Source organism: Artibeus jamaicensis, unplaced genomic scaffold (genome assembly GCF_021234435.1).
Source record: "Artibeus jamaicensis isolate MK-2021 breed Jamaican fruit bat unplaced genomic scaffold, CSHL_Jam_final scaffold_754, whole genome shotgun sequence".
Lineage (NCBI taxonomy): Eukaryota > Metazoa > Chordata > Mammalia > Chiroptera > Phyllostomidae > Artibeus > Artibeus jamaicensis.
Genome location: NW_026522054.1, coordinates 7,947,396 through 7,960,600, shown reverse-complemented (window position 1 = coordinate 7,960,600; position 13,205 = coordinate 7,947,396). Strand labels below are relative to the sequence as shown.

The 13,205-nt window shown below is 59.8% G+C and overlaps 1 protein-coding gene across 3 annotated transcripts; it reads right to left on the bottom strand.

Moving 5' to 3' along the window:
- Window positions 1-3,458: 3,458 nt before the first annotated feature.
- On the bottom strand, window positions 3,459-12,671 carry TIMM17A (translocase of inner mitochondrial membrane 17A). Of its 3 annotated transcripts, XM_037161053.2 has the most exons (6): window positions 12,601-12,671; window positions 9,026-9,125; window positions 8,845-8,908; window positions 5,859-5,987; window positions 5,076-5,186; window positions 3,459-3,872 (listed from the first exon to the last, which is right to left on the bottom strand). In XM_037161053.2, exons 1-6 carry the CDS (start codon window positions 12,624-12,626, stop codon window positions 3,787-3,789), a joined length of 516 nt encoding a protein of 171 aa, XP_037016948.2. In that variant the 5' UTR covers window positions 12,627-12,671; the 3' UTR covers window positions 3,459-3,786. The 3 variants fall into 3 exon arrangements, with proteins under 3 accessions (XP_037016948.2, XP_037016947.2, XP_037016949.2); XM_037161052.2 differs by having other exon boundaries at window positions 8,845-9,125; XM_037161054.2 differs by lacking the exons at window positions 8,845-8,908; window positions 9,026-9,125; window positions 12,601-12,671 and adding an exon at window positions 6,276-7,662.
- Between the last annotated feature and the right edge of the window lie 534 nt (window positions 12,672-13,205).

The following is a 13,205-nucleotide window of genomic DNA, read 5'->3' as shown; positions in this document are numbered from 1 at the left end:
AGCCCCCCAAATCTGAGCGGGGCGCACACGCCAGCTCTGGAGTTTATCCGAAAAGGGAAGCGCATCCTGGTATGTGTTCTCTAGTTTTGCAGTGTTAACATACTTTTCGTTTCATGAAATGCTTGCTTTTTTTTTTTTTAATTCCATATATGGTCAATCTCCCTTTCTCGTCTGCCCTCCGGGTTACGAAAACGGGAAACCTCCTTCCTGCGGCGGGAGAACAGGGGTTGGCACCTCCCCGCCGTCCGGCGGGCGGGGCGCTGGGGACGCGCAGCCGGGTCTGCGCTCATCCGCCCCCCACTCTGAGCTCCCGCAGCAGGGCCCGGACAGTCCCACGGGCTGGAGTGGCGGGAGGAACGGAGTGCCACAGGGACGCGAGGCATGACAGCCTGCTGGTCTTCCCCGTTAACGTTGCTGGAGGAAGGGGGCCTTTGTCCTTGGCTGTCGGGTGAAGCGTTTCTGGAGTTAGAGTTCTCCTTGTTCCGCCTTACCTTCTTCCTGGGGACGCAGGTGGCCTCACCCCATCAATCCCGCTGGGCCTCCCGTGGGGCTGTGCGCACCGGGAGATCCTTCTCCACTACAGAAAGGAGACGCTGTGACCCAGGGACACCACCGCCCACCTCTGCCCCCAAGGGCTCTCGTCATCCTTTACTTCTGGGTGCTCAGCCCGTGACACGTCTGGGACACCTCAGAACAATGACTGAAGTCTCCCTGAATGGTGACAAGCACGAGTTCATCGAGATTTCAGGGTGCAAGACCAATATATGAAAACCAACTGTATTTCCACTCACTAACAGATAATAAAATCTGAAACCTGAGAAACAATGCTGTTTAACTAGCACTCTTGAAAACGAAATACCTAGGTTTACATCTAACAAACCATTATATACAGGATCTTTGTGCTAAAAAGATGGGAACACTGATAAAACTTAATGGGTAACCCCGATAAAAATCCCAGCAGGTTTTTCTGTAGATGGCAACCAGCTCGTTGTAAAATTCACAGGGACAGGGAAAGGGGCTGGAAGAGCCAGGGCAGTGGCGAGAGGGCTGGACAAACGGGGAGACTCGCCGCCCGATTTCAAACTCACTGGGAAGTGCCAGAGCGACACTGGAGAGGCAGACACAGCCCACAAAGAACCCCACACACCGGAGCTTTGACAAAGGTGCGGGAAAGACTCGCAGGCCACACGCCTGACAAAGGACTTGTGTCCGCACACAGAAAGGCACTCTCAGAACCAAACAAGGGGAGAAACAGAGGCGGCGGTCTGAGCTCTGTCAGACGCAGACAGGGTGAGCACCAGGGGGAAGCTGAGCACACACATCTCCGGGCCTGAGAAACGCACACAAGCGCCAACCGCTGCCCAGCGGGAAAGGGGCTCGGTTTAAACATGAGAAAAACTGGTACCTGGGTACCTGGTGCTGGTCCGGGTGCAAACGGCCAGAACCTTGGGCAGTCTCTTCTAAAATTAAACACATACCTACACATACCTACCTCCCTTATGACCAAGCAATTGGTAATCGAGGGATTTACCAACAAAAATGAAAACGTGTTCACACATAAATCAGCAAGTGAATGTTTACAGCAGCTTTATTCAGTCCCCAGAACAATGGAAACGCCCATGTCCTCAGCCCATGGGTGGACGGACCAATGGTGGCATCTGTGCCGTGGGCGCTGCCCACCAACGCAAGGGACGAACTGCAACCAAACTTCGTCCAGGCGAAGCTCGGACGCGCTTCGGTAAAAGAAGCCAGGCCCCAGGCCCCTGTTGTATGGCTCCGTTCACACGACACTCTTGAGAAGATACAACCAGAGGCGGGAACCCACCCACCGCTGGGGGAAGAAGGAAGGGCTGACTGTAAGGGGGGCCTGACAATACTTGGGGGTGACTCAAACTGCGGTGACCAGTCTGCACATCTGTCCAACTCCAGAGAAGTGCACACCACGAAAAGTGGATGACATCAGACACACATCTTCAAACACCTACTGGATGCAGAAAGATGGGGACCGGCCTGCCGCACACTGGAGTCCCAGGAGCGACCCGGCCGCACGGGAACCGCAGGGCAGGCAGGGCAGCCCGAGGGGCCTTCGGGGCTGTTCCGAGCACACGCCAACAAACCTTGGGCCAAACCTCGGGCACGCTGCTCTCTGGCCCGCAGCCCTGTTTCCCAAAGCGGTGCCAGCGGGTTCTGCGACCACCTTCTACGTAACTGAGAGTGAACAAACAAACTGGTCAATGTAGATGATGAGAGTCACGTGTCTTGCGGTCACCTGTAAGAGGTGGCCGGCAGGGACGGGTGCTGCAGTGCCGAGCTGGGGCAGAGGGAGGCAGGCAGAGCGCGTGCAGTGCCCGGGGCCCCGAGCCTCCCCAGGTGTCTCCACCCAAAGGCACCAGCAGCAGCAGCCATGAGCACACCCGGCCCGATTCTGGTTTCCAAATGGCTCTCTCGGAACGTAGGCACTCGGGCCCCTTGGAGAAAGCCGGCTCCAGGGCAGGGCAGAGACTGGTGCGCCGGTGCATCCTGCGCTCAGACTTAACAACTCGAAAATGGGTCTCCCCAAACAGCAGCGCTGGAAGGGCAGGAGCGAGCAGATGGAGCTCCTGAGGCGGCCGGTCTGACCCCCAGGCGAGCGAGCGATCACACCCGGTGCGGGGTCGCAGCCCTCAGGTGCAACCTGCGTCCGTGCCGACATGAACAACTGAGCAGACAGGACACAAACGGCTCTGGCCGGCCCACAGGAAAGGCGTGAGAAAAACAGAAAACCACCACGAGACCCCACATGCCCACACCAGTGGGCAATAACGTGAGCAGAAGTCTACCATTTGCATAGTTTCAAAATCCTTCCCCCAGATGGTAACTAGAAAAGGGAAAAATAGTAAGTTCACAGGAAAGAAAGCCAGCAGACCCCACCGTAATCAAGGGGTCAAGGTCAATGGCACTGGCGATGCAGAGACACCATCGCCCTGGACATGACACAGAAGGGCCACCCTCCCCACAATGTGTAACCTCAGGAAAACATCAGACAAACCCCAAACTGCGTGGGCGTGCCTGAGATCACTGGTGACGAGTTTCCAGAAGAAGTGTCCGACTCGTACCTGGGTGCAGACGCAGGCCTGGACCAGGGCCGCCCGCTCGGTGGCTGCTGCGCATCTGTCACCAAAGGCGGGTCCTGTCCCCAGGGGGCCAGGAGAAAAGCACTGACACAACGCAAAGCAAGGGGCTCAAGCTGCCCCCCACCCGCAGGCTGATGGAGGGCGGGGGGACGCGAGCCCAGGAGGCTCCGGGAGCCTCTTCCGAGCCACGTACCGCGGTGTCTGGCCTGCAGACCACCAGGCCTCCACTGCGGGGGCCCCCACGCACCACCCGCTTCCACTGTGGGGCTGAACACAAAACGGACGCCCTCCCAGGCGGGCCCAGCACCCCCGACAGGCTCAAGGAGGAAACGCGGAGTCTACGGCTTGTCTTAAAAGAAGGAGCAAGTCCCGGGAGTTTTATTGTGTGGCCACCAGAACACGAAGCAGGCGGGAGTCCCCGGGGCGAGGCGGGCCCCCGGGGCCCTGCGTCTCCTCGGCACCCTGCGTCTTCCGTAAGGACGCAGTCCTTGGGTAAATAAATACGCGGTCGTCTCCTAAGGCCCCCACCCCGTGCTCCTTTAAATAGAAAAAAGTACTAGATGTCTCTGTGTGGCCTGTGTGGCCACGGCTGTCCCACCCACGGTCTCCGGAGCAGTCCGCAACCCGACGGTCCGGGAACCGCTCCTGAGCGCCTGCACACCGTCGGAGGCGCCTACTGGTACTGCCGGTAGTCTCCGAAAGGCGAGGCGGGCAGCGGGGCGGGAGGGAGCTGCGAGGGGTCTTCCGCAAACTGAGGGCCTGCAGTTAGGAGAGAAGAGCTTCAGAGACCACTCGAATGTCGTGTAATCAAGGAGGAATCTCTGTAGAAAGCACGGCAACCAACTCAGCGGAAGTGCCGTGCCCACCGGAGCTGGGGCCTGGACTCCCTCACGAACCTGCCGAACCCCCATGAGGCGCCTCCGCCTCGGTGTGTGCAGGGCTTCGCCCGCGCGCCAGAGTCCACGGCTCTGACGTGGTAAACACAAGTTAGCGAGTGGGCAGCGAAGCCGAGTCAGACCTCCGAAGTGACGGCGGGCGGGGCCAGAACAGGTGTGCGTGCGAGGGGCCCCGGCCACGCCCGGGCACCGACAAGCAGGGTGGCTGACACTTGCCCAAAGACACAGACTCTGCCGAGGCGCCTTGGAAAATCAAATCAAACTGGGGGCTGTGATCTACTCCCAGCTCTATGCGAAGCTTTTCCAAGCTCCAAAAATAATTTTCGGCACGTCTCACTGTTCTGCACACGGGCGTCCCCAGGGGCCAGGTCTAGGTTTCGCTGCTGCACTGCTGCTCCCTCAGCGCCCGGACGCCCTCACTGAGGCCGTGCAGGCGTCCACAGCTACAAGGAGCTGCCCGGGGCACACCGACACTCGTCCTGGGACAACACAAGGATGGCTCAGCGCGCAACGGGACTCGTCCCGATACCCCGGTCGGAGGGACCCCGAGCAGCAGAAGCCCTGCCCCCGAGAACCCGAGGTGAGCCTCCCAGACAGGAGTCTCTTCCCGCCACCCCTCCGAGCAAGGGGCACAGTCACATAACCCCGCCTCGCCCTTAACCTGGTGGCCTGTCCTCCCCGCGGGAGGTGCGTCCTCCTTCACCCCGGTGCCCCAGCACCCAGAACGGGCCCGGCCTGCACGTGGACAGCGGCGACTTGTGGACTGACCACCATTCTCGCTGTCCATCTTCGGGGCCCTTCCTCGAGCACCTTGGAAACGAGCAGCCGCCTCTCAGAGTGAGCGCGTGAGCACCGGCCGCCGAGGGCTCCGAGGGCAGCCGGGCAGCAAGGCACCCGACCAGCACCCTCCAGGGACGGGGGTCGGGCCTGACGGAGCCCACGCCCCGCTTCTCGGGTGGAACCTGCCCGCAGCCCACCCACAGTAACCACACGGTGCACCACAAACCACCACGTGGAGCGGAAGGACACGTTCTCTTCACGCCCAGCAGGCCGCAGGCAGACTCACCGTTGGGAAACTGCGCGGAGGCGAATCTCGTCAACAGGATGCCGGCCCCTTCGATTAGAGCCAGGAGGATGCCGCCCATCGCGGCCGACCCGACCATGGCCACCGGTCCGTCTGGGTGCGGTGACGACAGAGAGGGCGTCAGCAGAAATCAGGGTCAACGCGACAGGCAGTAGAGGAAAGCGCCGCCCACCTGCCTACGACCGCCACCCCTCCCGAGACCTTCCTCCTCACTGGCTGAGACCGGGGTCCAGACCCGATGCAGCCCATGATGCACTCACAGCCACAGGGCTCTGCGGGCACAGCCCTGTGCACCCACGCATGCGCGGCCTGTGCCTGCTCTCTGGCTGTGATGGCCGAGCCAAGGCGCTGAGACGGGGACCTCGTGACCCACGAGGCCCAACACCCTCACTGCCTGGCTCTTCACAAAGCGTTTGCCACTCCCGCCTCCACTACCCAGCCCGGAGGAGTCCTGGGCTGCCCTCCGTCCCAAAGACCCAGCAGGTGGTTCTACGTGCTTTATCCATCCCCCGACCCCCAGACAGGCATGACGACTAATCCCAGAGGCCCAGGAGCGGGGCGCACAGCAAGTCTGCAAGAGGCCCGGGAATCGGGACCTGCAGGCCCTCAGCCACTGAGGCGCCCCGGTTAGAGCTCCGGCACCCGCCCCCATGCGCCCCAGCAGGCCCTCCTGCTCCGCCCATCACCGTGTGAGCCCCAGGAGCCCACAAGCTAAGACAGAGGAGGGTCCCCCTGGGCTGGTGTGTGCCCGCCTCCAGCGCTCACTTCTGGCGGCCAGGACGGCTCCCGTGAGAGCCCCACTGGTGATGGAGTTCCAGGGGTCCTCCTTCCCTCGGACCCGGACCAGGCTGCAGTCGATCATGGAGAACAGGCCTCCCCAGACAGCAAAGCTCCCTGTTTTATTTAAAGACAATAAGGTTTTAGTTTTTTACCTTACACTTAAAGTGCTGCCATAAAATACAAGCTTAAATAACACTCACTGCGTTCTTAAAACCCCCCCCCCAACCCACACACACCACACAGTCTGGATGTGCAGAGCCCAGGAGACCCCCCTTGCCGAGGAAGCCAGGGCCGCAGCAAAAGTCCGAGCCAATGCCCTCGGCTGGCGCCACTCCCTGCCCCGCCCCGAAGGGCTCTGCCCGCTGCCGCCCACCCCGTCCCTCACCGAGGGTCCCTGAGCACCTGTCCCACGAGAACCACCGTCGGGACAGCAGGCCCAGCCCTCCTGGGACTGGCCAGTGCACGCCAGCGGGCGTGGGTCGGTGCAGCGGGACTGACGGAGCTTTCCGGGGACAGAGACCGCCATTCCTTCTCCTCCTCACCCGGTGCTCCTCAAACGTGAAACCCAACACGCCTGCATCAGGCCCCTCCGCTCCTCGGGCAGACTCTCCTAAAACACAGCGACCACCGGGCCCACCACATGCGCCCACACTCGCACACGCAGAACCCAGACCAGCACCGTGGCGCTGACTGTCCGCATCCCGGGACAACTGGCGCCTCTGGGCTTCCCTGTCCCTCATCTAACCTGAGCGCAGGGCCACACCACAGGCAGCGCGCTCGCCCCGGCTGAGGCTACAGAAGACAGAGACACCACACTGGGGCCCCGCCATCCCTCACCCTGGGGACCGCACAGCCATGGCACTGAGGGTGGCAGGGGCTGGGCTCCGCCACTCGTCCGCAGCGGGTCACCAGCGGGGCCCTTTCCAGGTCTCCCAGCGCCAGCTGGGCCTGGGCGCTGCCACCAGAAGTGCAGCGGAAGCCCCTCGTCGGACACAAGCCACGTGAAGGTGAACGAGTCCTTCCTTCTAACTCGGCAGTCTGTGCCCTGCTGAGCGGTGAAGCCTGGGCACAGGAGAGCCACTTCCCTGGCCACTCACACAAGATGCTCCCACCCCAGGGACAGTGGCCGGAGTGAGCTGTGGCCATGACTGGGCTTGGAGCCCCGAGTCCAAGCGGGGTGAGGAGGGTCCACCGAGCCTGGTAGGGGCGTCGGTGCGTCCAGGTGGAGGAAGGGCTGGTGTGGGGGCCGGGGCCCGAGGAGGTCTCGCGGAAAGGGAGACGACAGGGAAGCCGGTGTGGGCTCATGGCTCCCAACACGCACGGGCCAGAGGTACAGAAACACAGGCACAATGGTGTGTCCGCACAAGTGGTGAGCGTGCGTTCAGAGAAACCCCCAAGCACTCCAAGCCCTCGTGCAATGAGGCCTAGAAAAACAGCGCCGAGGGCACGACACGCTCGGCCCCTCCACACCTGTCTGCACCGGGAGGACCCGGTCCCGGGGGTCGGGGAGGCTGACTGCTGGGTGGGCAGAGTCAGCGCAGGGCACGCCTGGGGCACCACGTCCCAACACGCAAGGAAGCACCTTAAGACGAACAGGGCCGCCCGAAGCCCACGGTCTCCCGTGGAGGCAGAAACCCCCAGGACGCGGCCAAGGCCCCGGCGGGCTGCCTGCCCCTGGACCGTACCTGGAGGGCCTGGTGAGCACCTGCGGCGCCGCGCTGAACGGGCCACCCCAGCCCCTCAAAATCAAGGCTCCAGGGAGACGACGTCCCTCACAAGGTGCACCCCACGGATTTACAGCGAACGGTCCCCACCCACACGTGCTGCGACGTCCTTGCCCCCCCCCTCACCCTGGGTCTCGCCCACAGCCCTGGTCAGACAACGCCCACGCCGCCCCCTGGAACCCACCCATCAGCCCACGGGGCACCGGCCGCTCAGGCGACAACCACGACCTGCTCAAGCCCCTGCTGCACTCACAGCACCTTCGGCTTCTGCCCAGGAGCCGCCTCCCACGGGGTCCTCCTGTCTCCCCGGGCTCCCTCTGGGCTGTGACAACCGCCTGGCAGTCCTCCACTCACTGAAAACGCCACGTGCCGGAAGCGGCCTCTCAGGAAACTCGCAGAAGCCCGCGCAGACCTGTGTGACCTCTGCGCACGCGAGGGGCTCGGGGCCTGGCGTGTCCTCGCGCCGCTTACCCGCCTGCTGAACCAGAGGGAAATCAACCACTGCTTCCTCTCCAGCACGCAGCACGATTGTCACAGAGGGAAGGACAGGGACATGGCGCCATGGCCGCAACCCTTGGGCCCCAGTTTCCTCTCCTGCAAGACGGGGTGACAGTGCCCCCCCGGAGGCAGCGCTGTGGGACGCCCAGAGCAGCACGGCACACAGCTGGCACGCAGTCACGGGTGGCATCAGCTGCTGTCTTTGAAAGGGCGTTTTAAAAACAAACAGGAGACTACTCTCTCTGACACACAGAGTTTCTAAGAAACGGCGGCAGGTGGCAGTCCTCCTCCGGCTTGGCTGTGTCTCTGTAAACAGACACAACCTCCCAGCTTCTGAACGAGCGACTGGAAACCTGCACCGACCCCTGCGGTGTCCAGCAGCTGGGGAGGAGCCCGTCCGTTCAGTCGGCACCTCTCACAAAACCTGCCCTCATCGCACGCCCTCTTCAGCCTTGTTGCCCTGGCAGCTGTCACTCCTGCCTGGCACAGACCTGACCCAAAGCCCCCCAGCTGCCCTCTGGATAGGAGGAGGGAACTATGCACACCACTGAGCACGTGGAAGGCACAGCCAAGCTATCCAATCGGATGCAACGACTCCAGTTAATTTTCACTTAACTGGAGCCACAAGCCCAGAGGCCTTCACTTGTGACAACTGTTAAACGAACTGACGCCGGGAGCTGGCGTGATCTAAGAGAGAAGGGAAACAGAGCCCCTCCTCACGGAGCAGGAAGCGCGTCTGCGGCACACACCTCCCAGCTGCGGAGCGCGGGTCCTCACTGCTGTCAGGCTCCCTCGCAGCCTGTGGTTCATGCCCTGTAAAAATGCAAGCAGAAATGTATCACCAGCACGGTCACTTCCCACCTGCTGACCAGCCATGTGACTCGAGCAAACGTTGGCTTCCTGGGCTGAGAACGCAAGACACCCACTCACCACTGGAGAGTTGCGAAAGCCTTTGATCGCTTGGAAGACTCCGCCCCCGATGGTGCCCATGGTGAAGGCCCCGCCACAGTCGTCCACAATGCGCCAGGGGCTACGAGCAGGGGAGGGAGACAGACAGACCTTATTTCTCCTTCGTAAACCACAAAACCGTTGCTAGCACTGGGACGGGCCCCACAGATTCCAGCAGGGTCCACTGCAACCGGCACACACGTGGCCCAGGACCTGCAGACGAAGCTGTGGGGCTCCGCTCACATGCACGTGTGCGTCCAGCCCCAGTTTCGGAGCCAGGGGAACAGAACTGGCTCTGACTCTGTCCTGGGCACGCTGGCTTCCCCACACAGCACTCGGGCCTGCGCTGCAGGCTGGGCACGTGCGGAGAGAACAAGCAAATCTGGGAAGTCACACTGTCACCACACATCACCCCTTCTCCCGGGGATCAAGGTGAGCTTTCCAGCTGCAGGAACTGTTAAAGCTGAACGAACAAAGACTCAGCAGGTGCCAAGGAAGGCCAATCTGCAGATTTCTTAGAGTTTGAAATTCTTTCAGGGTTGATTAAATTCAAGTCAACATTCAGAACTTCAGTCTGTATCAGGTCTGTTCCACACACTTGCGAACTCTGATGTCCAGTGATTTGAGGTTAAACCTGCACCCCACTTCCACAGGCAGCGCCCTAACTTATGAGACATGCCGAAACCCAGTACACTGACCAAGAGGCCAGCACTACAAGTCTAAGAATCTGGTTTACAAAAAGTCTGAACACTTAAGTTCATTCCCAATCTATTCTTTCAAAAGATTTTATTTATTTTATTTTTAGAGAGAAGGGGAGAGAGGGAGAAACAGAGAGAAAAACATCAATGTGTGGGTGCTCTCATGTGCCCCCTACTGGGGACCTAGCCTACAACGTAGGCCAGTGCGCTGACTGGGAATCAAACCAGCAACTCTGGTTTGCAGGCCTGTGCTCAATCCACTGAGCCACACCAGCTGGGGCCAGTTTCAATCCATTTCGAATGCAAGACTTTTCTTTCTTCTAGTGTCAAGGGTTGAATGCTATAATGAACAAAGAATGATCTGCTCGGTAAACGTGTGAATTTGGTGTGTTCAATGCTGCTGAGGAATTTGAATAATGAGTAATTTCTGATTTCGCCAGACAGGGAAACCTTGCTGTCAAAACATGGTGTCCTTTTCTGGTACAACGCAGCTCAGGACCTCACTCAGAAGGACTGTGGCAGGTGGCAGGGCCAGCCTCTGGGGTTCTGAGGGACTGTCCAACTCCCCCCGCCCAGACCTGCTGATCAGAGTCCACAGGCGACCGGATTGCACTTTGAGAGTTGGAAAACTGTGCAATTTCTTTCGAATGGTGGAGACACTGTTAGGAAGTAAAGAGCAAGGACCGAACGAGTCCGTGGCTCCAAGTGCTGGTCTTGTCACTCGCTGGGGCTGCAATGAATGAGCATTTTAGTCTCCGTGAGGAGCAGCAGGCTTCCGACCAGAGCGTGGCTGGAGCACGCATTCCAGGAGAGGACGTCTAACACAAGGCGAGATGGACAGTCCCTGACCAGAGAGCAGCCACAGGAAAACGCTCCTGCTGGGGCGTCTGTGACGGCTACACGAGAGGGTGAAGCCAGAGTCTAAGGGAGGGGAGTGCCAGACAAGCACAGCTCAGACAGCCCCAACAGTGACAAGGTCACAGGTTATCATTTAACAAGTACCAACTGTTTTAGGTGCCTCGTAATGCAAATAAAGCCCAGGATTTTCAAGAAAGCTAGGTTATTCCCCCATAGGATACCTAATCTTTTAACTCTGCAAGAGCACTTGTCTCCTCTCCATTTTACAGACAAAGGCTCAGAGGTTCAGTGACTTGCTCAGTAAGAACTAGCGAAGAACCTTCAACACACACGCAGTGCTGCCAAGGCCTCGGGTCCCTCCCACTGCACCGTACAGACTGAGGAGGTTTTGAAAGTGATAAAGGAAAGTACTCAGGATGTTAAGTCCATGTGATGTCATAAGAAGGGCTGGAGGAAAGGAAAGCAATCGGGAAGCTGCTCTAGGAGGCACTGGGGACCCCAGGGAAGACCCCAGCAACAGGAACCGAAAGGCAGAGGTTTTGGAGAACGGTTCCAACTACATGGGACAGGGGTGCGCTGTGGGGGGAGCAGCAGATGCACACTGGGGACCTGGACAGAGAGTGCTCCACCAGAGGGGGCCACGCTGAAGACCAGAGAGTGTGACTGCCGACTACAGGACTGACCGGACACTGGCTGTACTGTTTCATGGCCAGTGCACCAGGAGAAAGCAAAGGGGCACCTAATGAATCGGATGAAAACTCATCATGCCTGGGACATCTTCCTTTTTGTATTTACTGGGATGACACTGGTTAAAAAATCATCCAGGGTTCAGGTCCTGTAATACATCTGTACACTGTACTGTGTGTTCACCACCCCAGGTCAAGTCTCCACCATTTATCCCCCTCTTTACCCTCTTCTTCCTCCACCCCCCTTCCCTCTGGTCACCAAGCTGTTGTGTGTCAGTGAGATTTTTAACTTTGCTTAATCCCTTCGCCCTTTTCACTCAGACCCCAACCCTCTCCTCTCTGAGAGCTCTCTGTCTGTTCTCTGTATCTATGAGTCTGTTTTTGTAACATCTTTAATTCACAAAAGTTAGACGACTTACCCTCCTGTTAACCTGTACATGTCTAACGGTAACTGGTGCGCACTCTCCAGGACGGGGGGCAATTCCCCCGGAGAAGGGAATTTTATAAAGAGCTAGGAGGTACTGAAACAGGTAGCCTGCACCCCATTTCTGGGGCGGGGGCTAAGCACAACTTGAAAATACCTTGGTTTCTGCTGACACAATAAAAAAGGTGATTAGCCCAAATAGTGAGGTCTGATTTTTGGCCGATGACCCCAGAAGCCTTACAGTCGGGCCACCTGAGACTTCGACAGCAATCCTGCCCTTTACAATGACTGTCTGCGTGCCTGACTTATTCATGCTTCTACTGCCTGAACCCAACGAAATGCTGCGCCCAGAGCCCTCACTGAGTAAATGCTCAACGAACGAATGATCCGACTCCTGTTCGCGGCTCCGTACAGCACATTCTCCGGACAGCTTCTGCCTCCTTGCGCCCCAGAATTCCGAGCACCAAAACGAGGCTCCTGCTTACCGCAACTTCCCCAGACCCTTCGGGTACAATCTATGCCGGCTGTTAGAGACGCTCCAACCTGCGGACGCGCAGCCCTGCATGAACGCCGCGGAAAGGGCACCCGCAAGGCCTGGCTGCCCCTCCTCGATGCGGGCAGCGGGGGCAATGACTGACTCGCACAAGGTCGGGGGTGCGGGCCGGCGTGGGGGCAGGTCCGAGGCTGCTTCAAGCCCAAGCCTGGACCTCTCCACCTACTACAAGGTCACAGGGGGCTGGGTGCTGGAGGCCCACGCCAGGGAGCTGAACGGCCGCTGAAGCCCGCACCGCCCATGGTCACCGAACCCGCCTCGACGACCTCGGAGCCTGGAGACCGAGGAGCGAGAGGGCAGACGGGCAGGAGCAGGGTAAGGACGCCGCTCACACTCACCAGGGCTCCCGCGCGTATTCCTCCATCTTGACTCTTGCGCTAGAGACGCCGGGGCAGTGGGGCAGGGCCTGACCCGGATGCGGAAGTAATCTGAGAGGAGGGAGTTACTATCTGTAGGGATTGGCTCGCTTCTTCCGCCCACAGCCAATGGAAGCCCGACAGAGTTGAGCTGGCCTCGCCCCGGTCCTCCGGAGGGTGGGTCCGACAGGGTCCGAAGCTGCCGGCGGCGAGGGGTTCCAGTCCCTGTCACCTAGGCGTGGTGCCTCGAGAGGATCCTGGTGTCGTCCCACCAGGGTGCCCAAATTCCCCAGACACGTTTCTCTTCCTTGGTAGTTTGGGCTATTGATTGACGCCGCCCAGTTCGACTTGAGAATCTCTCAGCGACGTCACGTGGCCCTTGGGTCCCGGTGCTTGAAACGTGGGGGGAGGTCCCACAGACGCGGGAGAGGTGCCGGGGTCGGGACGGGCAGCGACCGCAACCTCCCTCTGTCCCCAGAGGGTCTGAGCCGCTCCGATCCGGGCCGCCCTTAGGAAATGGAAGACTACAGACGCCCAAGTTCGCCTGGACCAGCTCCTGCAGGAGTCGTCCGCCGGGTGTAACGGTT